The sequence below is a fragment of the Myotis daubentonii genome, chromosome X, assembly GCF_963259705.1.
Source record: "Myotis daubentonii chromosome X, mMyoDau2.1, whole genome shotgun sequence".
NCBI classification, from domain to species: Eukaryota; Metazoa; Chordata; class Mammalia; order Chiroptera; family Vespertilionidae; genus Myotis; species Myotis daubentonii.
Window position 1 is genome coordinate 92,977,575 of NC_081861.1, and position 27,268 is coordinate 93,004,842.

The 27,268-nt window shown below is 39.5% G+C and overlaps 1 protein-coding gene across 3 annotated transcripts in view; it reads left to right on the top strand.

Annotated features, from left to right (window-relative positions):
- OPHN1 (oligophrenin 1) overlaps positions 1-27,268 on the top strand; it is a 571,284-nt gene that overhangs the window by 174,994 nt on the left and 369,022 nt on the right. For all 3 annotated transcript variants that reach the window (XM_059679643.1, XM_059679645.1, XM_059679644.1), the window contains exons 4-5: positions 10,121-10,182; positions 18,448-18,519. In XM_059679643.1, the coding sequence (XP_059535626.1) occupies positions 10,121-10,182; positions 18,448-18,519 (134 nt within the window). The remainder of the gene's footprint in view (positions 1-10,120; positions 10,183-18,447; positions 18,520-27,268) is intronic.

A 27,268-nucleotide genomic window follows, 5' to 3' on the forward strand; every position in this document is an offset into this window, starting at 1 on the left:
GAAGAGGCCTCCCATGAGGAGCAAGCTGTCCCAGCTCCACACCAGACACGCAGCGCAGGGTTCCACTGCTGGAAAGAGAAGTGCCCATAACTTTAGACTGTGATAAACAGTGGGGCCTTGGCTGAGTGAGTCAGAGGCTGCTCGAGAACCAGGCAGTTCCTCTTAAAAGGCTGGTGCATGAATTTACACATTCCGGCTTCCTCTGATCTCTAGATCTGGGCAGTGGGCATTGGGGGAACCAGGGACATACAGGGAATAACTGGATTTTCTGGCATCAGGGCAGGAACTTGGGGATGGCTCACAGTGCTCATGTTTCCTGTACTGGCACTTCCCTCATGGCTTAGCTGACTGTCAGCCATATCTAAGTTTCCATCAGCATGGCTCACACTGTTCACTTCTTCCTGGTGATTTCCTGAAAACATGCACCATTCAATTTGAAGCCCACCCAAGGCTTTTGCATATGAATGGCCTGTCCTGGCTCATGCTTCAGACTTTCCTAAAATTTCTCAAACAAATAGCAGTTGGCATCAGCAAACCTCATACCTATCAATAAGTTGCCCAATATCTGGTACTATCACCAGCCTGCCTTGCTTCACAGTTTGGCCTTGCCTGGGTGCTTCCAAGCCTAATATAGGTAGCAGCCATCTACATATAGCTCTGTAGTTCATGCTAGGTGGGGCCGCAGGCAATGGCTGACATTGCTCCTCCCAGGGGGCCTCAGAGCCAGTGCACCTATGGACAGCTTCTCACCATACCAGATTACAACTCTACACATCCACAAACTACACACTCAAGGGACAGACTTAGAGAGCACAACAGCCGCACTGAAGCAAATTCTGCTTCATAGGGGTATCTCCTCTAAAGCAGCTCTTCCACTGTAGTAGCAGCTAGTCCATAGGGCCAATTTTCCTGGACATCAGCTCCTCCCAGTGATGCCAACAACAATCAAGGCTCAACCAAAACAAGACTGTGCATAAAGCCCATACATGGGCACACCTAGAGTGCCCAGCTCAAGTGACTGGAGAGGCTGAGCCACTGGGCCCTACAGGACACCTATTATGCAAGGCCACTCTACCAATTTCAGGAGACTTAGCAGTTACCCAATATATAGAAACAAACATGGGGAAGTGGTCAAAATGCAAAGGCAAAGAAACATGTCACAAATGAAAGATCAGAAGAACTCTCCAAATGAAATGAAATCAAGCGCACTACTGGACACAGAGTTTAAACAAATGGTTATAAGGTTGCTAAAGGATCTTAACGAGAGCTTCAAGGGATCTATGAGAGTATCAAGGGACTTTGTGAGCCTTTCAAGGATCTTAGTGAGAATTTCAAAGACATGAAAAAGGACCAGCCACAAATTAAGCATACACTAACTGAAATAAAGATTAATTTACATAATTCAACAGTAAAGTAGAGGATTCCGAGGATCAAATCAATGATTTGGATATGAGGAAGCAAGAAACACCCAAGCAGAAGAGCAAAAAGAAAAATAAAAGATATAAAAAATATGAAGATAGTGTAGGGAGACTCTGGGACAACTTCAAGTGTACCAGCATTTACATTATGGGAATGCCAGAAGGAGAAAAGAGATAGATAGCTATTGTGCTGGGGTTCTTGTTCCAGCATCTAGATGGATTCAGCAAGTTGGTAAAGGGCTGTGTGTAACTTAATAAAGAGTCCAGAGACGAAGCATCATTTTGAAAGGCATTATAGGGAGTCAGAGGAGCCTAGCTAAAGAATCTAAGATCTCCTCCTCTCCGGACCCCATGTTTTTTATTAACACAAATTGTCCTGAGGTGAGGTGGAGATATACACTTCAAAGGGTCAGGTTTCCTATACACAAGCATTGTCAGAATGGGGGAATTTGCCTATGGCTGTTCAGGTGTTTGGCCAGTAGGAGGCAATAACATGTAGATTAAGATGCCCTGAGTTGTCTGGCAGCAAGCAATCATCCCTTTTCAGGTTTGGGGAAATGCCCTTCAGCCACTCCAGATTCAGCCCAGCTGTCATGCTGGAATTATTGGAAACCTATCTGAAGAAATAATAACAGAAAACTTCCCCTACCTGGTGAAAGAAATAAACATATTAATCCAGGATGCTCAGAGATTCCCAAACAAGAGCAACCCAAAGAGGTCACACCAAGACACATCATATTTAAAATGCCAAAGGTTAAAGACAAAGAGAAAATCTTAAAAGCAGCAAGAAAAAAATCAATTAATTACAAACAAGGGAGCACCCATACAACTGTCAGCTTATTTCTCAATAGAAACTGCAGGTTTAAAGGGAGTGGCAAGAAATATTCAAAGTGATGAATAGTAAGGACCTACAACCAAGATTACTCTACCCAACAAAGCTCTCATTTAGAATTGAAGGTCAGGTAAAGAGCTTCACAGATAAGAAAAAGCTAAAGGAGTTTATCACCACCAAACCAGTACTATATTAAATGCTGAAGGGTATTTTTTATACTATGCAGCTATAAAAAGGAATGAATTCCTACCATTTGCAGCAGCATGGATGGAGCTGGAGAGCATTATGCTAAGTGAAATAAGCCAGTCAGAGAAAGATAAATATCACATGCTCTCACTCATTTGTGGATTATAATGAACAACATAAACCAATGAACAAAAATAGATGTAGAGACAGAGAAGCATCGATCAGATGCTCAAAACTCAGAGGGAAGGCACGGGAGGGTGGGGGTAAGGAGGAAAGATCAACCAAAGGACTTGTATGCATGCATATACGCATAAGTGATGGATGTGGACAACAGGGGGGTAGGGTGAGGGCAGGATTGGGGGGATCAGGGGACATTGGGAGGATGACACATTTGTAATATATGATTCAATAAAGAAAAAGAAACTGAAAAAAAAGAGGAAGAAGACGAAGAAGAAAAAGAAGAAATATGAACAATAACATGACAATAAATACATATCTATCAACAATTGAATCTAAAAGTCAAAATAAATTAATAAGAAATCTAATGAACAAAATAATCTGATGAATAACATACAACCAGATATATGGCAACATATACAGACTGATGAATCTCAGAGGGAAGGGGTGAGGGGGGATGGGAAGAGATTTACCAAAGATCTTATATGCATTTATGCATTACCTATGGGCGTAGACAATATAATGGTGAAGGCTTGTCCCAGGGTGGGAACCAGATGGAGGGGGTCAGTGGGGGTGAAAGGGAGGTATCTGTAATGCTCTTAACAATAAACATTTTTTTTTACTGTTTTTCTTTTTCTTTTTTTTTTAATTAAATCTTTATTGTTCAGATTATTACATTAGTTACTCTTTTTTCCCACCATAACTCCCCTCCACCCAGTTCCCACCCCACCCTCAGCCCTCACTCCCCACCCACTGTCCTCATCCATAGGTGCATGATTATTGTCCAATCTCTTCCCTCACCCCACACCCCTCCCCCCCCCAAAGAATAGCCCAATTCCCTTTCTATGTCCCTGATTCTATTACAATCGCCAGTTCATACTGTTCATTAGATTATTTATTCCCTTGATTTTTAGATTCACTTGTTAATAGATGTGTATTTGTTGTTCATAATTTGTATCTTTACCTTTTTCTTCTTCTTCCTCTTCTTAAAGGATACCTTTCAGCATTTCACATAATACTGGTTTGGTGGTGATGAACTCCTTTAGCTTTTTCTTATCTGTGAAGCTCTTTATCTGGCCTTCAATTCTGAATGATAGTTTTGCTGGATAAAGTAGTCTTGGTTGTAGGTTCTTGGTATTCATCACTTTGAATATTTCTTGCCACTCCCTTCTGGCCTGCAAAGTTTCTGTTGAGAAATCAGCTGACAGTCGTATGGGTACTCCCTTGTAGGTAACTGATTTTCTTTCTCTTGCTGCTTTTAGGATTCTCTCTTTGTCTTTTGCTCTTGGCATTTTAATTATGATGTGTCTTGGTGTGGTCCTCTTTGGATTCCTTTTGTTTGGGGTTCTCTGCGCTTCCTGGACTGGTAAGTCTATTTCTTTGACCAGGTAGGGGAAGTTTTCTGTCATTATTTCTTCAAATAGGTTTTCAATATCTTGCTCTCTCTCTTCTTCTGGCACCCCTATAATTCGGATGTTGGTACGCTTGAAGTTGTCCCAGAGGCTCCATACACTATCTTCGTACTTTTGGATTCTTTTTTCATTTTGCTTTTCCGGTTGGGTGTTTTTTGTTTCTTCGTATTTCAAATCTTTGACTTGATTCTTGCGATCCTCTGCTCTATTGTTGGGAGTCTGTATAATGTTCTTTATTTCAGTCAGTGTATGCTTAATTTCTAGTTGGTCCTTTATCACAACATCAAGGGTCTCATTAGATTTCTTGAGGATCTCACTATATTTATCGGCGGTCTCACCAGTCTTTTTGAAGATCTCAGTACATTTATCGGTGGTCTCACCAGTCTTTTCGAGGGCCTTATTAAGTTTATTGGTGTCTTCTAGACAGTTCTTTAAAGACCTTAAAAGTGTGGTTTTGAACTCTATATCCAGCAGTTTGCTTTCCTCCAATTCTGTCGTTTGTGTCCTATTTCTTTGTCTTGGCATTTTTTATGCTTCACTGTGTCGATAAAGTTCCTTTCTGTGCTAAGTGCCCCAATTACCTGAGGTAGACACTCTTGGTGCACCCTCTTGTGGGCTTTGTGCACAGTTTTGTTGTAATTAAGCCTTGATTGTTGTAGTTATCACTGTGAGGAATTGACCTCCAGGCCAATTGGCTGTGAGAATCAGCTGTGTCTGCAGTGGGAGAACTTCTGTGCTCGAGACACCACTCTGGGGCTAGACTTGCTTCAATGGGGCTTTAGTGCTCACTGAGTCTTCCCCCTGAGTGTGTCTTTTACGGTTCCACAGAGCTGCAAACTGGATGGTCCCACTCTGACCTCTGGGCTTCCTGGCTCCTGGATCTCTAGGGAGGTGCTAATCTAGCTTTTGCCTGAGGCTATCCAGCAAAAGTTTCCCTGCAGGGCTTGGGCGGGGCGGGTCCCACAGGATTAGCAGGGCGGGGTTAGCAATTATGGCTGCTCTCAGTCTTCCCCTCAGAGGCTCTGCTTCTCAGTGTCCGGGTAATCGCTGCAAGCACCTCCGAGAGAAAGCTGCCCTCGAGTTCCAACCGATGCCAGACTTTCCCGCTTCTCTGGTATTAGTCTGGGTCCCCAAAGACTCGCCTGGAACTGGAGCTCAGATTCTGAGACTCCCTCCGGATTGAAAAAGACAACCGCGCCCTCAGCCACCAGCCAGCTCCACATGCACTCCGCACCTTAGTATTTTACTTTAGCACTGCGCCTCCTCTGAGTCTCGATATGTTTTACTCTTTCCTCCTAGTTGTAGAACTTCCATTCATCCAGCCTTCCTGTGGTTCTGGATGATGTCCGTTCTGTCTTTTAGTTGTATTTTTGAAGTGGTTGTTCGAGGCAGCAAACTCCGGTGTTTACCTATGCTGCCATCTTGGTTTCTCCGACAATAAACATTTTTTAAAAAAGATGACAATATTGTTAAGTTTGCCATGATCCTTCTATTGGTCTACATATTCAATGTGATAACTATAAAAAATCTTATCTCTCAGAAATTGACAAAATCATACTAATATTCTTATAGAAATTCAAGGGATCTAGCTAGAATAGCCAAACAATCTTCAAAAACAAAACAACAATAACAACAACAACAACAAAAAACATGTTGGATGGCTTACAGTTTCCCATTTCAAAACTTATTGCAAGGATATTGTTTTCATGACTGTATGGTACTGTCATAGGACAGACATAGAATTTTATAGAATTGAATTAAGATACCAAACATAATTCCTTACTTATGGTTAATTGGTTTTTGACAAGTGTGCCAAGACAATTCACTGTGGAAAGAATATTCTTTTCAATAAATAATGCTGGGAGGCCAATGTCTTAGTTGGTTCATATGTACATTGGAATGCTTTTTAGCCATAAGAAAAGAAGAAATACTGCCAAGTATGACAACATGGATGGATCTTGAGAATATCATGCTGCTAAGTAAAAGAAGTCAGATAGAAAAGTCAAGAACCATACTTTTCACTCATATGTGGGATATAAAACTGAAAGCAACAAATGAACAAACAAGACAAACAAACAAAACCTAATAGCCACAGACAACAGTGTGGTAGTAACCAGAGGAACGGGGGTGTGGGATTAGGAGGGGGTCAAATATATGGTAATTGAAGGAGATTTGACTTTGGGTGGTAAACACATAATGCAATGTACAGATGAAGTATTATTGAATTGTACATTTGAAAGCTACATAATTTTATTAGCCAATATCACCTTAATAAATTTAATAAAATACTGGGATAACTGGATAAACGCATGTGAAAGAATGATGTTAGACCTGTTTGTACACAACATGTACAAAAATTAACTCAAAATAGATTAAGAAACTAAAGTAAGTGTTAAAAGTATAAATCTCTTAGAAGAAGAAATAAAGGTATAACACAATCATGCACCACTCACAATAATTAAGTTGAAATGGATGAAATACTTAAATGTACAAGTGACAAATGAAGGTAGATAAATTGGATTTCAACAAAATTTTAATCCTTTCTTCTTCAAATGACAGTTGAAAAACAGCCCACATTATGTGAGGAAATTTTGAAAATCATCTATCTGATACGGGACTTTTGTCCAGAATATATAAGTGCTTTTACTACTCATTAATAAACACATATAACCCAATTATAAGATGGGCAACATAATTGAATACACATATTTACAAAGAAGATAAGAAACAAACTGAGCTTACATGGAAAAACGCCAGAATAACAAACAATCTCTTGGACCCTTTTTTAGCTAAAGTATTTGAGAACAGAAGGTCAGTGAACATTTATATTTTTTCCTACTTACACTTTCTGATTAGGGTATTTTTCTTCTTTGTGCCGAGATTGAGCTTTTAATTTGTGGCCTTTGCAAAGGTGACTCCCCTGGATATGTGCAGTAACTTAATCCTCAGAAGGAAAGAGTGCCATTTTTTTGGTGTTCTGTATTGACCCTGAACTTAGTTTCATTTGTACTTGGAATGCTGGATTAGTTGTGCAGTTCATTTAGGAAGGGAAGTTTATTTTTTATCTAAAAATATTAACATGGATTCCTTTGTTTCTCTGTACTTATAATGTTTGTTGTAATTCAGATACCATTTAAGAATATACTTCCTGTTTGTGGTGAGAAGTTGGGAACTTTAAAATAGAAGTTATTAGAATTGAAAGGGATGGTTAAGACTATCTAGCTTAATTTGGCTTAAATGTATTAGTTTATTTATTTAGTATATTAGGAAAATGAAGTCCAGGGAGAAGTGACTTGCCTAGTCACCTCACCTGTAAGTGACAGAACTGGCACTAGGAGAGTAGAACATTGGGATTGGGAAAAGGTAATGTTTATTATTGACTATGAGTTGGCATTCTACATTTACCTTCTAATTTAGTCCTTAAAACAACACTCTCAAGTATTTTATTATGCCTATTTTACAAGGTAGGCAACTGAATGTCAAAGGGTTCAAGTTACTTAATTAAAAATTGCACATCAAGAGGATGTTAGACTGAGACTGTAAATCCAAGTTTATCCCAAGTTCCTGCTCCTTCTATTTCTTTCTTAAACTAGAATCTTCGTCATTTATTACCCCATCTAATGTTATTTCTCACATACCACATGCCCTTTCACCTACAATCCCACAAAAGCTTTTCAGAAATCTGAGAAACAAAGCTATAATTTAGGGATGGATTTAGGTTTAACAGTAGACACAGAGAGCAATGGAACAGAATTGAGAGCTCAGAAATGTATAATCAACTAATATTTAACAAGGGAGCCAAGAATACTAAATGGAGAAATGACAATCTTTTCAACAAATGGTGCTGGGAAAATTGGATATTCTCATGTAAAATAATGAAACCATTCCCTAGTCACACACTACTCACAAAAATTAACTCTTAATGAATTAAAGACTTGAAAGTAAGACCTGAAACCACAAAACTCTGAGAAGAAAATAAGGGAAAAGCTGTTTGGGATGAGTCTTAGCAGTCATGTTTTTGCTATGACACTTTAAACACAAGTAATAAAATAAAATAAAACTACACAAGTTGGATTACATCAAATAAATAATCAACAGAATGAAATGCCAACCTATGGAATGAGAAAATATTTGCAAGTCATCTATCTGTTATGGGGCTAATATAAGAAATATATAAAGAACTCATACAACTCAACAAAAAAGCAAACAAACAAAAAACCCAAATAATCCACTTTAAAAATGGGCAAAGGTCCTGAATAGATATTTTCCTAAAGAGATATTGAAGTAGTCAACAGGTACATGTAAAGGTGCTCAGCATCACTAGTCATTAGGGAAATGCAATTAAAAACCATGATGAGATAGGACCTCTTGCCTGTTAGAATTGCTATTATAAAAAAGACAAGATGTAATTGCTGGTAAGGATGTGGAGGAAAGGGATCACTTGTGCATCGTTGGTGGGAATGTAAATTGGTGCAGACACTATAAAAAACAGTATGGAAGTTCTTAAAAAAATTAAAAAATAGAACTACCTTATCATTCAGCAATTCCACGTTTGGCTATATATCTAAAGAAAATGAAATTACAATGCTGAAAAGATATCTGCACCCTTATACTTATGGCAGTATTACATTTAATATTCAAGACATGGAACAATCTAAGTGTCTATTGATGAATGAATTAATAAGGAAAATATGATATACAGTATATTTAAAATATGACACACACACACAGACACACATACACACACAAACATGATAGAATACTATTCAGCCACAGAAATGAAGGAAATCCTGCTATTTGCAACAACATAGATGGACCCTGTGGAGGTTAAACTAAGTGAAATAAATCAGAGAAAGACAAACACTGTATGATATCACTCATATATGGAATCTAAACAAACCAAACTCATAAAAAAAAGTCAAATTCGTGATTGACAGGGATGGGGGTGGGCTGGGGAAATTGGGTGAAAGTGGTTCAAAGTTATAAACATTCAGTTATAACTAAGTGCTGTTGATGTTATGTAGAACATGATAAATGTAGTTAAGAATGCTGTATAGTATTGAAATGGGAAATTTGGACTGGAAACACGCGATGTTCCCTTGAGCAGGATGGTTCCCAGGCTCTTGTCCGGTGGAGAAGAAGAATGAAACCATGGACAAAAGGTGGTATAGCAAAGGTGGAAATTTATTGAGAAACAAGCACAGACTCCCACGTGTGGAGAAGAAAGAGTTCCACTGAGTCCCTTTTTCCTAAGGTTTATAAAGGCTGCAGTTCTTTGTGACTTGATATCCCCTCTGATTGGTCACTATCCCCTTCTGATTTGGTCACTATAGCAACTCCAGAGCTCAAAGGTTGAACCTAACATAGGTAAGGTGAGGCTCTCCTTCTTTCTTCTCCCTTATTGTTTCCCTATTCCCTCTGGGCTTTCTTCTTCTCTTTTTGAATGAGAGGCTTCCTTCCCTTTATTTTGTATATGTATACCTTTCTGCAGCTCCCAGTCCCCTTATTCTATGGGAATGTGCCTTCTGCTGTTTCCAGCTCCCTTATTCTATGGAAATGTACCATTTGCAGCTCTGTAGCCCTGTGCTTTTTCCATGGACTCCTTAATTCCTCAAATTTCCTAAACCTGCCTATTTCACCCATAAAAACTCCCATTTTAACCCTAAAAACTCCTTTCAGTATAGTTTAAAGTTATAAAGAGAATAATTCCTAAAAGTTCTCAAAACAAGGAAAAACAAAGTTTTTTTAAGTATATGAAGTGATGGATGCTAACAACTTATGGTAATCATTTCACAATATATGTATATCAAATCATTATGCCATACACCCTAAACTTGTTTATTGTTGTATGTCAATTATATCAATAAAACTGGAGAAAAAAATATTTTGGGTGGGGGGATTGGCAAAATAAGAAACGGAAAAGATAAAACAAACACTGGACAGCACGGAACACATTCTTCTATTGACCTTATATTTGATACATTCTTTTAGTGGCCATGTGGATGTGGGACATAGGTTCCTACTTCCTGTTGTACAGATCTCTGTCTACTCGCCCATCAAGTACCATGATTAATTTTTTTTTTTTATCCTTTTAGCTGAATCCTTCAAGGAATTTGCTGAATTACTCAATGAAGTTGAAAATGAAAGGATGATGATGGTAGGTCACTGCCACTGGGCCTGGAGCCTAAATCATTGCTTATATTGAGAATTTTCCCTGTCTTCTTTGGTTAGATGAATGCTCTATTGTTTTGGTTTTGGTTTCATGGCTTCCTGGTACTGTAAAGACAGAAAATAGATCTGGATATTTAAGCTCAAGCTCCCACCCTGAGAGTTTAGCATCTCAGGTAAAGAGAAATTAGTGTGGAAATCCTATTCCTATTCATTTCAGTGAGAAAGGATTTCAGAGGACACTAAACTGGACTGTTGAATATTTCACCAAAATTATGATCTTTTTGTTCTTAAGCAAATTATCCATTTATTTGTCTCTGCTTCCAGTAATAATATGGGCTTTATTTACATACTAGAGTCCCGATACACGAAATTCGTTCAAGGGACTCAGTCCTTGCAGCCACGGTGGCTTGCCTCACCCCTCACAGCCATGGTGGCTTGCCTCAGCCCTCGCAGTCCGACTTCATCTGGAAGGTTGTCTAGCTGTCCAGTCTCATTAGCATATTACACTTTTATTATTATAGATGTTTGATTAATTCAAATCTATTATGAAAACTTATTTCTTCCATTTAAAGTTTAATTAAAAATGACTTTATAGTTACAGCAATTTCAGTTTTATTGGAAAATTGAGTGGGAAGTACAAAGAGATTTCATATGCTCCCTTTCTCCCCCTACCCCTTCCCACACACAGTTTCCCCTATTTTTAACATCTTCCAAGTGTTGTACAGTTGTTTTAATTCATGAGCGAATATTGACACAATATTAGTAACTAAAGTCCGTAGGTTACATTATATTTACTCTTTCTGTTGAACATTCTATGGGTTTTGACAAATGTATAATGACATGAATTCACCAATAAAGTATCATCATACAGAATGTTTTTACAGACCAAAAATGCCCATGTTCTTAACTTAGTCACCCCTTTCTCCTTCCTTTATATAAGAACCCTTGGCAAACACTGATCTTTCCTTTTACTGTGTTTTATCTTTTCTAGAATGTCATATCATTGGAGTCATACAGTATGTAGCCTTTTCAAATTTGCTTCTTTCACTTAGCAATATGCATTTAAAGATTGTTCATGTCTTTTCATATTTTCATGGCTTGATAGCTCATTTCCTCATATCACTGATATATATTCCATTATGTGGAAGTACTACAGTTTGTTTATATTTTCACCTATTGAAGGACATCTTGGTTGCTTCGAATTTTGTCATTTACAAATAAAGGTGCTATAAATGTTGTATTGCAAATCAGCGAGCTAGACAAGATGCCTTAATGAGCTAATTAGTTAGGAGTCATCTTTATTGCGTGCAGGTTCAGAGCAGATTACCTCTGTCGAATTCTGAACAAACACAGTAAGGAGTATTTCCTTTTTATATTCTTCTTTGTGAAGTTATTTGTGTTATTTTTGTAGACAGCTTGTAACCTTGAGTACATATCATATCTAGCAAACACCTGTCATATCTATACAGACAACTTGTAACCTTGAGTACATATCATATCTATACAGACACCTCTAACCTTGGGTACATAGCTATACAGACACCTGGCATCAGTATCAGTGTATCAGTCCCTTATGTTAGATGGCTAGCTTGCAAGGTCAGACAATTAAGTTTATCATTTCTATTATTCAAGCTAAAAAACAAAGTTATTTTACAAAATAAGAGACTATCTAACAATAACAGAGTTGACCTACAGAATAAGAGACTGTCTAAGAATAACAGAGTAGTTCGAACAGCAGTTTTATACAGCAGTTTTCCAAAGAAGGGATTACTATGTTTCATAAACATGTGTGCAGATTTTTATGACATTAATTTTCAACTCTTGGACAAATTTCAGAGTGAATTTTCTGGATTGTATGGCAATAAGCAAGGCTAATTTTGTAAGAAACTGCCAAACTTTATTTTATTTTATTTTATTTTTTTATATAATTTTTTTCTTTATTAAGGTATTACATATGTGTCTTTATCCCCCAATGTCCCCCCCGCTCATGATTTCAAAGTGACTGTAGCATTTGAATTTCCACCAGCAATGAATGAGGGTTCCTGTTGCTCTACATCCTTGCCAGATTTGATGCTATCAGGTATTTTGAATTTTACCCATTTTAACACATTGTGGACGGATCACGAGAATTCTCGTGTTTTCTGTTCTAAGGCTTGTGGCCAATCACGAGATTTCTTTTAAAAGATAAAAGCTTGTAGTAACATGTAATAAATAACTTCAAAATGCAATGGGCATTTAATTTTAAAGCATGCCTTTAACATTTATGTAAAACGTTTTTTTGTGCTCATTCAATGGAAACTCATCTGGCCACTGAGTAAAGCTATCAATAAAACTACTGATCTGCAATGTGTTTAATAGGTGTATAGTGAGATTTCATTGCTAGTGTAGTTTGCATTTTTCTGATGATGTATGATGTAGAGCATCTTTTCATATGTTTATTTCCTATATGTAGATCATCTTTGGTGAGGTGTGTTTGTTCAGGCCTTTTGCTCATTTCTTTTTTTGGTTGTTGGAACTTTGTGGAGGACAACAAAGAATTCTACCTTTTGTTTCCTTCATAGGATGTATTCCTATTGGCAGACCATTTCTGTTAAGCCCATTTATTCAGATATCAAGAGTTCTTTCATCTGTAATCACTCTTCCTTTTCAATATTGTGGTACTGGCTTCTCAGAATACTGCTCTCATTTCATGTAGGCTTCTAGAGAAGTAGCATTGAAGGCAAGGCTTGGAGGTAAGAGAATTAGAGACTATTAGGCTCTAATAATGGCTGCTCCACTAATTTACTTGTTAACTTTAGATTTATCACACATTTCTCTGAGTCTCTCTTTCTTCATATGTAAAATGATGAAAATAATCTTCAACTCTCAAAGTTGTTTTAAATACTCCAAATTATTAAATATGAAAGTGTTTTATTACTAGTAATAGCAAAAATCACTGATTATGTGTATTGTGTTTAGTTACCTTTTGTTGCTTCCATGATTTTGCTTGTGGAAATTTCACTTGGGAAATTTCTTAATCAAGAGATTTTCTTCTAAGGGTACTGAAAGGCCAATATGGGTAGTTTCCTTGGAGTCTGGTATCTCTGACTTATTAACTAATCCACACTCTACTAAATGGTTTTTTTCCTGCCTGAAGAGTTTCTGGGCTGCTGCCAATGTTGATCTCAAAGCCATTCACCCCCATTTTATTCAGATACCATCAGAAAGCTCAGCTGTACTTTCTTCAGCCCTATTTGTTTCTTGATCTCTTTTATTTACCCAATTACAAAGCTCTCAAATATTGAAGTAGGATTCATCTTTTGAGATGTTGTTTTTCTCACCCTTCTTGCTGGCTGTTTGCCAAAAGAGTGACTCATTTTCTTCTGTCTTTAATTATGTTGTGCCCCTTTGTCTCCACAACTCTTCAGTCATGTACTGAGTGTTGGCTCCCCATTTCCCATTTAATTTCATGAATGCTGTGAAGGTTAGGCTCAATGAGGGCCTTTCACAATATGCCAGAAATTCATTTCTTGACTGTACCTCTTCCATTTCTTGGACTCTAATACCCCAATATGGATAATGTGGGAGATGTTAATCACCTTTTTAAAATCAGCTTTTTATCCTTTCTATAAGAAGAGACCAAAAGAAGCTTTAGAAGAACAAATAGGAAGTTCAAAGTCCTAGCATGTGACAATTGCAAATGTTCTAGTCACCCTCAGAAATGAATTTAAATTGTGGAAAGAACTAAGGAGGGAAGAAATGAGAAGGAGCATCCCAGGTGTGATTTCTTAAACAATATCCTAGGGGAGGGTGTAGTACCTTAGAAGGTGGCCTTTAGAAGTCTGGATGACAGACTTCCTGTATAGTTAAAGATAGGAGGTTTGCCTAAGTGAATTTATGACTCTGAAGGGGACTTTATCAGCAATGTGCAAGGTCTGTCTTTGAGGACTGCCAAGAATAACCTAAAGTGGCCCATGATATTTAAAACAGTCTGTCCTTCATTCCTTCTTTTGGTAATTGGTTAACCATCAAAGATTACTAAGCAGTTTTGCACTACTGGGTTGAATACCATCTCTACCCTTCTAAATGCCCTATCTAGTGTTAATATGTGCTTCATTCAATAGAAACCTGATTACATATACTCACTAATATGTTTAGCATGTCATTTATTATTCCGGGGATTCTACCCTGACATAACGGTAGGAACTTTTCTCCTAGAGAGCTCACAAAATGGATGCAGTGATCAGAAAGGGGATTAAGGGCCAGCATTTATGAGTTGTTGCTAAATTTCTTCTTTTTAAAATTACTTTCTAATTACAGTTGAGAAAGAATAAGTAGTTGCTAGAATTTTAAGTTAAGGATAAAAAAGAATGAAAAAGAAAACAGAACCAAGCTTCAGTGTAACCTTTTCATACATCTCTAGCTCTGTGTTTTGGCAGAAAGTAGTATAATAACCAATTAATGTCAAAGAGATGAAGAGGTTCAGAGTATCTATTTGTTTTGTAGGAGACTGGGAGCAATATTGCCAATGTGATTAAGGGAAAACTATAGACTCCAATTTTGGTGAATCATGCACTACTTTCTAGATTGAGACAGGCCACACATATAAAAAGCAGTAGCCTTATGGGTCAGTATGACCACTGCTTATGCAACAAAATGCCCCTTGGAACATAAAAAACAACAACTGGATGCCTGCATATGCAAGGGCTCACCTGAATGAATACTCATATAGTAGCTTGACACATGCTACTCTCTTTAGAAGTGGCAAGTCTCATAGTATCACTTCTTCTGTACTCTGTTGGTTCAAAACAATAACAAATACATCATATTCAAGGTAGGGGACAGAGACCTAAGCTCACAATGAGAGGAGAGTCACAGAATTTTTTGGCCATGTTTTAAAACCTCTACAAAGCTCAAAAAATGACTCCCTGCACTGAATTTGACACCAAGACTTAATTTCTTTCCATGTGGGCATACAAAGTTAATAGCACATAATCCATAATCCACAGAAGTGTAGTGCATGCGGGGCAAGAGCGACAGCCTGGTACTTTCAGTAGACGGATTCTTGTTTTTAATCAAGAGTCACTGGTGTCTTTATTTTTTATACCAGGGCAGTTAGTGGAGCTATTTGATTGGATAAATGTTTGCCCATTTAATTGAACCTTGACTCATACCTGGATACAACACAGGAGATCCAAAGTGCCTGTAGGACCTGGATAAATCTACACTAATAAAAGACAAACATGCAAATTGACCATACCTTTTCTACACCTTAAGCCACACCCACCAGCCAATCAGATTGACTATATGCAAATTAACCCAACCAAGATGGTGTCCGGCAGCCACAGAGCTGGAGCCAGCAGGAAGCTTGGTTGCTCCAGTGATGGAGGAAGCTAAGCTTCCCGCCTGCCACTGCCGGCTCTGAGCTCCACTCAAGGCAGCAAAGTTTTAATTATAGAAGATCAATAAACCCCAGATACCTGCTTTCAGCCAGCCGGGGCCACGGAGCTGGAGCAAGCAGGAGGCTTGGGTTGCCTCTGGCGATGGAGGAAGCCAAGCTTCCTGCCCACCCTGACCGGCTCTGAGCTCCACACAAGGCTACAAAGTTTCAATTATACAAGGTAAATAAATCCCAGAATTAAAAAAAAAAGAAAAAAAGGAGAGGCTGGGAGCTTCCATCACCAGGGGGCTTGGCCAGCCTGAAAATGGCCCTCAGCCCCTCACCCAGGCTGGCCAAACCTTCATGGGGTGAGGGTCCCCACTAGGGGGGGCTTGACCAGCATGCAAACAGCCATCAGCCCTCACCCAGGCTGGGCAGGCACCCCAGTGGGGACCCCCATCCTGAAAGGGGTGTGACCAGCTGCAAACAGCCATCAGCCCCTCACGCAGGCTGACCAGGCACCGCAGTGGGGACCCCTACCCTGAAGGGAGTGTGACCAGCCTGTAAACACCCATCAGCCCCTCACCCAGGCTGGCCAGGTACCCTAGTGGGACCCCCACCCTGATGTGGGACACCCTTCAGGGCAAACCAGCCGGCCCCCACTCGTGCACCAGGCCTCTATCCTATATAATAAAGGGTAATATGCAAATTGACCCTAACAGCAGAACGACTGGAATGACTGGTCACTATGACACACACTGACCACCAGAGGGCAGATGCTCAATGCAGGAGCTGTCCCCTGGTGGTCAGTGCCCTCCCACAGGGGGAGCTCTGCTCAGCCACAAGCCAGGCTGATGGCTGCCAGCACAGCGGTATTGGTGGGAGTCTCTCCCACCTCTTCAGCAGCACTAAGGATGTCCGACTGCAGATTAGGTCTGCTCCCTACTGGTAAGTGGACATCCCCCAAGGGCTGCCGGGCTGCCAGAGGGATGTCTGACTGCCAGCTTGGGCCAGATCCCTCAGGGAGCGGGCCTAAGCCAGCAGGTGGACATCCTCCGAAGGGTCCCAGACTGCAAGAGGACATAGGCCGGGCTGAGGGACCCCCCTGAGTGCACAAATTTTTGTACACTGGGCCTCTAGTATATATATAAAATCCCAATTTGCCAAATGCTTTTTGCTGGTAGTTTAAAAATTGCTTCTTAGTTTGGAGAATACAGGACTGGTCAAAATTGGCTTTTGATTCTGTCTTCTATTGTTGTTATCTTGTCTTATTGATACTTTATGTCTCATCTGACAAGAAAGCCAGTCCCTCAGTTACACGTCTTTTAGTAGATCAAAATTAATGCAACATGTCCTAAAATCTAGCCCTTCAGATGTGTTTGCTAAAGTCCTCCAATAAAGGGCAAATAATTCACACCACTGAAGAAACAAACCCCACTTGCTGCCTTGGACAGCTGCCAAGAGGTTCACATGAAGACAAAGTTTTATGTATCTCTATCTGCCCATTGAATAAGGGATTTGATTTGGAGATGATGTTTTTATATCTCTAGAACATATCAATGTCAATATTTTAGTACCTGGACAGGCTCAGGCTGTTCCTATCAGCTTCTGAGCATCTAAAATTAGGTAATTGGAAGGCCTGGTCTAGTGTTCTGTCTGTTGCTTTTAATAATACACAAAATTCTGAAGGAAATGTTCTGCTTTTATGACATACTAGGAGAAGACTAGAAACAATTTATCCTAATGCTATTATTGCTAACTCATTTGCTTCCCATGAAGTAGTTTGCGCTTCGTAAAACTGGCCTTTTCATGTATTTTTCACTCTCTTTTCTACTTACCACACATACTTCAGGCTTCCTGTGTGTGTTTGTGGACATGACTCTGGATATTTGTCTTTTTTTAAAAAAAAAATCTTTATTGTTTAAAATATTACATATATCTCCTTTTTCCCTCATTGACCTCTCCCCAGCCATTCCCACCCCCCAGCTCATGCCCTCACCCCACTACTGTCTGTGTTCATGTGTTATGCTTATATGCATGCATACAATACCTTTGGTTGCTCTCTTATCCACCCCCCCACCTTCCCTCTGAGGTTGGACTGTTGTTCGATGCTTCTGTGTCTCTGGATCTATTTTTGTTCATCAGTTTATGTTGTTCATTATATTCAACAAATGAGTGAGATTATGTGATATTTATCTTTCTCCAACTGGCTTATTTTGCTTAGTATAATGCTCTCCAGGTCCAGCCATGCTGTTGCAAATGGTACGAGTTCCTTCTTTTTTAGATCAGTATTGTATTCTATTGTGTAGATGTACCACCATTTTTTAATCCACTCATCTGCTGATGGGTACTTAGGCTGTTTCCAAATCTTACCTATTGTAAATTATGCTGCTATGAATACAGGGGTGCATATATTTTTTTTCTGATTAGTGATTCTGATTTCTTGGGATATATTCCTAGAAGTGGGATTACTGGGTCAAATGGGAGTTCCATTTTTAATAATTTTTTGAGGAAACTCCATAGTGTTTTCCATAGTAGTTGAACCAGTCTGCATTCCCACCAGCAGTGCATGAGGGTTCCTTTTTCTCCACATCCTCACCAGCACTTGTCGTTTGTTGATTTATTTGGATATTTTTCAATTAAAATATCTGATCAGACTACTGGTAAAATTACAGAGAAATGTCTCTAATGTTCCTTCTCTCATTTCCTTTCAAAGCATTTGATTTTAAGAGACCAATATAGGAAAATGACAGCAACAAAACCCAAAGAGCCAGCACACTAGTTAACATTTCACTGGATGGTATATTACAAGGAAATGCCCTAGTAACAAGGAATCTTGAATCTGATTTTGCTAAACTAAAAATTGTTTTGTGTGTTCTTTCTATTCTCTAGGTACACAATGCTAGTGATTTGCTGATCAAACCCCTGGAAAGTTTTCGGAAGGAGCAAATAGGCTTCACCAAGGTACATTTCTTTTATATGCATAACATGTATATTTTTTACAGCACTTGAACAGTTGTTTGGCAACCACTTTTCAGTTTTCTGGGGTGAGAAGGGTTTATCTATATAAGAAAACACATCATCAAAAAAGATGAGAAAATTAATTGGCTTCTGGCTATGCCTTCAACTAGTTATGTATCTCTGGACAATACACTTCTGCTTTGGGAATTTCAGGTTCTCCATCTGGCAAATGAGGAGTGTGATAATAATAGCTATTATTTGAAGACTACTTATCCTGGCTGCTATGGCTCAGTGGTTGAGCCTCGAACTATGAACCAAGCTGGTCACAATTCCCTGTCAGGGCACATGCCAGGGTTGTGGGCTTGTTCCCCAGTAGGGGGCGTGCAGGAGGCAGCCAATGGATGATTTTCTCTCATTTTGATGTTTCTATCTCTCGCTTTCCCTTCCTCTCTGAAATTAATAAATATATATATATTTTTAAAAGTGAAGACTATTATGTACTGAGCACTGGACTAGATGCTTTTTATTAATTCTCTAATTACAACAAACCTGTGAGGTTCTGGTATTATCAGCAGACACATCTGAAGGGCTAGATTTTAGGACCCATTCACAAATGGGGTCTAAGATTTGGACAAGGGAATGAATATGACTAAAGTTATATAGTTAGTAAGTGACATTAGCCAGGATTTAGATCTAAGGATCTTTTTAGATTCAAATCTCCCATTCCATTAAGCCATAATATCCATATCTGTGCTGTGCAATATAGTAGCTGATAGCTGTGCAAATAAAATAAATTAACAAATCAGTTGCTCAGTGGAACCAGTCATATTTCAACTGCTCAATCGGCACATGTGGTTAGTAACCACTATATTGGACAACACAGATATAGAACATTTCCTTCAATGTAGAAATTTCAGTTGGTCAGCTTTGTGCCAGTTAATCTCAGCTTGATTACTTATAGAATGCCGATTTTTCAGGTTCTCATAAAGGGGTATGAATAATTATGAAATTTATTCTTATCAGCTAGGTGTAGGCCTGTTTTGTGAGCTACAATATGTATGCACCATGTAACCAAGAGTGTCTACCAGAACTAAATGTAGTAACTTGACCAAGCATCTGGCCTTTTTAGTACTAAGAACCCAGCATTCAGTGGTTATTACCTGCAATATCATGACCAACAGTTTGGATCCAAGATATGAAAGTAGCAAGTTATGAGAAGAAAGAGCAGACTAGTAGAAGTGCTCCCACTGCCTGATGTCATCATTCAAGGTGACATGGACATTATTTGAGTGATTGGCATTCAAGCAAAGTCAGTTCTCTGGATAGCACAGCAATTCTGGATTCCACTCAGTTCATCTGGAGTCTCAATAACATGAATAGTTAATTGGACAAGTATATAATAGGAGAGAAGAATCTTTATAATCATAAGTGTGATTTGAAAATAATTAACTACTTGTAATTGACTTGATAATTGTTACATAATACTGAATAAAAAGGATGAAGAATAGATGACATAAAAACCTTTACACATGGTTTACATTCATTCCTGGGTGAGAATAGGAAAAAGGAAAGGAAGAATTTGCTGCAGTGGTTGACCTCATGTCATCTGAGGGGATGGAAATGAATTTCTATTATATACTTCCTATATCACAGGCCTGGGCTGAGGATTTTACATACACTATCTTCCCTTAATTATTACCGCAGACCTGTAGGATGTATAATATCCATTATCCCAATGAAGAAACCGAGACTCAGAAAGGTTAAATTCCTATATTTTCCTTACTTCTTTATCAGTGGGGCCAACCTATACACATACAAGGAAAGTGATCAACGTTTGGTGTGAGAGTCTTTTTCAAGAAACTATCTAAAATCCTCCTAGTAGTAAAATGTAAGGTAGCAGACAGAGCTCTGAAATTAGGACAAGAAAGTGTAGCCTCCAGTCTACCCCTCTATTTTATTTATTTATTGTCTCTCAGTTTGAACACTCCTCAAAACCTGTTCTGTGAAAACGGACAGAATTCCTTTAAACATCTCTCCTTTACAGTGCACAAGATGTTAAGCTTTCTCAGCAGAAGGTGCTAGCAGCTAGGAGGATATTGTTAGAGGAAAGGGTACGCCTAAAGTTTATGGCTGCTACACAGCTGGGCCAGTAGAATGGGAGTGAGATATTGGTGGGACTCTGGCCGCATCACACACCCGGAATGCATGGTCCCTCAGTAATCTCAAAGCCTCCCCTGGCCTGGTGATAATCTTTTTGCAGTTCTCTCAATATAGGTCTCTCCCTGAAGGGCTCCCCACCCATGCTTTCTCCCATCTTTCCTCTGTAGGTCCCCTATGTGGCACACCTGCTGAATAAAGGCTTATGAAAGAGCTGCTACTCCATGTTTCCTTTGCCAGCCCTCATACAGGCTGGTTGTACCTTAAGATGTTTCCACTGAAGCAGGCTGGCTCTACAAAGCTCACTTCAATCTAGAGATTTTCCCATCCTCTGTATACCTTTCCCACTGTCTGCTGGTTGTCTTTTCCCCTCTGCATTCTGGAGAGTTGCCTCCTTCTTACTTTGTGACTGCAGACCACCAGGCCAAGCTAGCAAACTTCTCTGCTATTCAGTGGCTTAAATTATTATACCTTTTTTTCAGTGAGATCTAAACCCCTTTCAAATTCATTCTCCCTGGGGTACCTTTCCTCAGCCTGTGGAACTGTACAGAGTTAGTTTCCTTATACCTTATATTTACTTTTTTTAGTTTAGTAAATTTGTAGTTTATTAATTTTTATACTGATTTCTATCTCTTGATTGGGCCCAGACTGATACACCCAGCATTGCTGGGAGATGGCTCCTCTGACTTTATTGGTGTTGGTATGTGCTTTGTAGGACCTTACAAATATAGATGTATATTTCCATTTGAACCCCAGAGCAGCCTTGTACAGTAAAGGTTATTATCCCATGTTTACATATGAAGACACCAAGATTCAGTGAGATGTAATGTCTGAGGCACTCAACCAGGAAGGGGCAGAGCTTGGATTTGAATTCAGTTCTTCTGGTTGTAAGACTAGGGCTCATTTCCCTTTATGAGAGATACCACTTCTCTCTGGGCTTCAGTTTTCTCATGTGTACAACATGAACCATGGACAAATAACTCCTAATCACCTATTCTGTTTGTAATTATCAGGGCAATTAACTAAATTTTCATCTGTTGAGTAATTGAAATTGGCATATCAGAATTTAGTGTATAAACAATTCTGAGGATAATATGAAAAAATGAAAATGTTTCATTAATATGTTATATTAATTACATGTTTAAATGATATCATTTTGGATATATTGGGTTAAATAAAATATATTATTGAAGCTGATTTCACCTGACTTTTTCCCTTTGGGGGGATTTTTAAAATTAAATTTATTGGGTGAAACTGAGCAAAATACGTCAGACAGAAAAAGTTAAGAACCATATGATTTCACTCATATGTGGGATATAAAATGGAAATTGTTTTCCTTTTTTTAATGTGACTATGAGTGATTTTTAAATTCTAATATAAAGTTCTTGGAACAGTACCTGAAAACAGTACCTGTTTTCTGTCATTGTTGTTGTCGTCATCATCATCATCACCATCACCATCACCATCATCATTATCTTTGGCAGTAAAATGGGGAGAATAGAATGCATCCAATGAAATTTTCCAATTTATGATGGGCTTACTCTGATGTACAAAAAAAAAAAAAATAGAAGTTAATGAGTAAGGCAAAAAGAGATGGTAGAGGCAATGAATGTTTCCCAAATGGCTACTGATTTATGGAGTGGTTTCATGTCACCAGGCCTCCAGATCTGTGTCTGCGTCACTGCAAGATGTTGGAGATGTCTTTTTGTCATAGATAATTTTAAAAAGTTAACAAAATAGCAAAGTTCTGAGAATTAAGAGGGTACACATTGTGAATAAACATCTTGGTTATCAAACATGATTAACCTTTTCAAATGACACTGATGCTATTACCGCTTGAAATAATAATTGTTTTGTGTGAAATCTGTGGAAAGGTAATGGGACAAGCATGGAGGGGAGTGAATTGTGATACTCAAATAATATTTTTCTCCTATGGATAGATTCTGAGCTGTTGGTCAGAGATGTAACTGGCTAATGCAAGTTACTTTGCAGAATCCATTTGCAGGCCAGTGAACTCTGTTGTCAGTTCCACATGGGTGACTGTATCCCAATAGATAGGGCCATTCAATAACAAACTGTCAGAAGGCTATTTTCTAATATGTCATTTCATAAAAATAACCAGTTCCCATCAGGTTAACCATTGTGATGCCTTGGGAAATAGCTTCTGTTGTGCAATGGTTTCTGATTGCCTTCCTAAGCTTGAAATCACCAGCCAGATGATTTCACAGGTATCATCTCCATCAGAGGCTACCCTCCCCCTCCAGAAACTGTTTACGTGGGGCTCCTAACTCCATACTTTAGCCAGAGCAATTTCCCTTGGATCTATTTTATCTGGTGGACTTTTATGGAACTATTTTCTTTAAAATAGGATTCTATTTTAAAACAGGAGGCAGCCGATCAAGGATTCTCTCTCATCATTGATGTTTCTATTTCTCTTTCTCTCTCCCTTACTCCTTGAAATCAATAAAAAATATATATAAAAATATATAAAGTAGTAAAATAGGATCTGTAAATATCTCAACAATCTCTCATATTTCTCTACTCCTCATAGGCATTAATTTTTAACCATTTTAAAAACATCATACTGTGGGCAACTTCATGTACCCTATGAGGTGTCTGCCTTATTCCATCTTCTATATTTTTTCAACCCCATCTGTGTGATAGAAACATTTATTATTTTGATGGTTATTTTTGTATTTTTGAAAAAATATGCTTATATTGCTATTTCTTTATTATTGCTCATACCTTCTTCTTTTCCTCTTGCAATTTTTGATAATTATAACATCATTCTAGTGCTTCTATTGCTTACCTCTACTTTAATATTTTTAGACCCTTATTTCTTACTCCATTAACTTTTTTTTCTTCTTTTTTTCACTGTAGCTTGGTAAGATGAAGATATTAGCACCTCTGTCTTCCTTCACTACCTCTTAACCCTCAACTCTTGTCAGCCACATCTTCACTTTTCACTGTTAGGGTTGATAACATTTTTCTAGTCTGGAACCTTAATTACATCTTGTTTGTGATTATTATTAGGCTTATTTTACAGGGACAAAAGCAAGTGACAAATCCAGGATTTGAACTCAAATTTCTTGGCTCTGAGTCCATGCACTTTAACATTTCTTATATTGAGTTAATATAAATCTTTATTTCTGGTGACTAGGATAGGTCAAGTATGATCCACTTCTTTGTCCTTTTCTCCAATTTCTTGTCTACTGGCTTTAGAGTTCTTTGTCTACCTATGCTAAACTCCTGTTTTGTTAACTCTTTCTAACGATCTCACCCCTCAAAAGTCCCAGCACACACAAAATTTGTGAGTCCTCCATATGTGTGTATTTTAGCTATCACTTGATTAGCAGAACATTTTCCACCATTATTTCCCTTGTCAGCACCATGCAACTTCCTCCCCTCTCTCCAAGGTCAAAGGAGGATAAATAAGGCCCAGTCTATCTCTGTTCATAATGGGTCGTTCATCCTGCAGTGCAGAATGCTGGGCTGTCCATTGGAGACTACAGAATAAAGACTCAGTCAACCCCCTTGGACACATGACAGGGAAAGCATTTGTACCCTTTGATTTATATTTTTAGGGTCTTGTCAGATTTTCCCACAGTATGATGTTTTTAGTTCTCTTTCAAGAATGCCCTTGCCAAAGTGGAACAGCCACTGAATCAAGCCTTTGTGTGGTCTCTGGTGGTCCAGAGCCAAACTATCTGACACATCTGAGGATGTATTTAGCCCACTTTTTGGAGAGTTAGGACTGTTGTGGAAGCTATGTTGTCACCTAATAGATGGCAGGCAAAAAGGAATTGGCTATAAAACATAAGATTGTCAGTCTTGTTGCTGTTTTTCCTCCATGAACAGAGATTATAGAAAGAAGTTTAGGAAAAGGACCTGATTTGGAGATAGATGGGGTTGAAAAAATACAGGAGATGGAACAAGGCAGAAACCTGGTAGGGTACATGTCCACCCTGCATTTCAAAGGCCAGTGCATGTCCTGGCAGAGGGCAATGCTACAAGAGCTAAGCTATGTGACAGTAATCCATAAGTGATTTTCAAGCCAATAGCAAATATTTTATGGGCGTTATAATAATAATTACTATCTACTATCTACTTGCTATATGTCATCACAGATATGCATTATTATCCATATCCTACATCAACACTTATAATGGCCAAATAATCTGTCCAATAACACATTAATGATATATAATATCAAGTTATTACCAGAAGCAAGCTTTAACCAGATTTTTTGTTACTCCAGAAACCATACGCTTTCCACTACACTGCACTCTGAACCTGGCTTTGTGGTGATGCAATGGAAAGACTGAAAAAAAATTGATAATGCCTAGCAACAATTGAGTGGGTAAATACATTGTGATAAATTCATATTGCATTCCAGCCATGAGAATGAGTGAACTGGAGCTGCTGTTTACCACAATATGGATAAATCTAACAAATACAGGGTGGGCAAAGTATGTTAATAATAATCTATACTACTAAAAGCGAAAAATGGTAATTGGCGTACGACGATACCCTTTTCATTGGCTAATCAGGGCTATATGCAAATTAACTGCCAACTAAGATTGGCAGTTAACTGCCAACAAGATGGCGGTTAATTTGCATATGTAGGCACAATGCAGGGAGGCGAAAGGGAAAGCAGGAAGAAGCCCCCTGCCACTGACAGTGATTGAAACCCAGGGGGGAGCTGCCTTTGCCCTGCCCCCCAGCCATGATCGGAGAATCAGGTGCCTTTTCCGCCCTGGGCAGTGATAGCAGGAAGTAGGGGTGGAGCCAGCGATGGGAGCTGGGCACGGTCGAAGCTGGCAGTCCCAGGACCTAGGGGTCCCTTGCCTGGGCCTAAAGCGAAGCCCACGATTGCGGGGCCGCTGCAGCTGTGGGTCCCCGCTGCCCGGGCCAGACGCCTCAGCCAGAGGCTTCCTGCAGGGGCAGGGGTGGAGCCCGCGCGATCGCGGCACCCCCCCCGCTGCCACTGCAGGTCCCCGCTGCCCGGACCGGACGCCTAGGCCAGAGGCATCAGGCCTGGGCAAGGGGCCTAGCCTGTGATTGGAGGGTGATGGGGGTCAATGCCGGAGGGCTTCCCAGTATGTGAGAGGGGGCAGGCTGGGCTGAGGGACACTCCCCCCTACCCCCTCCCACACCCAGTGCACGAATTTCGTGCACTGGGCCCCTAGTAATAATAATAATAATAATAATAATAATAATCTATATATAAAAGCGTCGTATGCAAATTGTCCCCTTGGGAGTTCGACCGGGAGACCGGGAGTTCAATCACTCATTATGACGTGCACTGACCACCAAGAGGTGGCACGGAACAAAGGAAGGACCCAGCTGGCATCCGGAAGGCCCTGATCGGTACTGATTGCTGGCCAGGCCTAGGAATCCTATCACTGCAAGAATTTCATGCACTGAGCCTCTAGTTAATAAATGATAATACAGAATAAACCCTTTCACGTACTCATAACTATAAATCTACTTTTGCTCATCCCTGTATAATGTCAAAGGGAAAAAAAGTTATAAAAGCAGGTACCTACTATATGAGCCCATTTCTATACTGTCTAAAAACAGGTAAAACTAAGTGATGGTATTAGAAGCTAGGATAGTGGTTAACCCAAAGTGGGGGTATCAGTGACAAAACCGGTCTAAGAGGGCCCTTACTGATGTTGTTAATGTTGTTTTCTTTAATCTGAGTGCTAATTACACAGATGGGTTCAGTTGTGAACACTTATTGTGATTTGTGCAGAATATATTTCAGAATAAATATTATATTTTTTAAAAATTCAAAAAAGAACATTAAAATAATATTTCTTCATAGCATGTCTTCCACTGGAAGTCTGGTGTGTATGTACATATAAGGGGGCAGTGGTTTGGGGAAGTGCTATGGGTTTATCCTCCTGATAACCTTTAAATATGGACCTTCCTCCCCTATTATGATTTTTGCTCCCTTTGCCCACATAGGTGAATTATCCTAAGCAATTTTTAGTGTTGGTTTACTTAGTACAGTCATTAAAATGTGGACTCTGGAGCCAGACAACCTGGGTCTGCATCCTAGCTCTTCAATTTACTCAGCTGTTGAGCTTAGGCTAGTCACTTAACTTCTCAGTTTTAGCTTCCTTATCTATTTGAGATGAATAACAGCCCCTAATAGAGTTGTCAGGAACACTGGAAAGTGTTATCTATCTATCTATCTATCTATCTATCTATCTATCTATCTATCTATCTATCTATACTAGAGGCCCGGTGCAAAAATTTGTGCACTAAGGGGGGAGGGGGGGGTTCCTCAGCCCGGCCTGTGCCCTCTCGCAGTCTGGGACCCCTCAGGAGATAACGACCTGCTGGCTTAGGCCCGCTCCCGGGTCGCAGAGCCCAATCCCTAGGTGCAGCCCTTAGTCGGGCTCAGAGCAGGGCTGATTGGGGAGTTGGGGCGCCGCCCCCTGTCATGCACAGAGCAGGGTGGATTGGGAGGTTGTGATGCCACCCTCAGTCATGCTCAGGGTAGGGCCGATTGGGGGGTTGGGGCATCGCCCCCTGTCACTCTCAAGGCAGGGTCGATGGGCAGGTTGCAGTGCCACCCCCCATC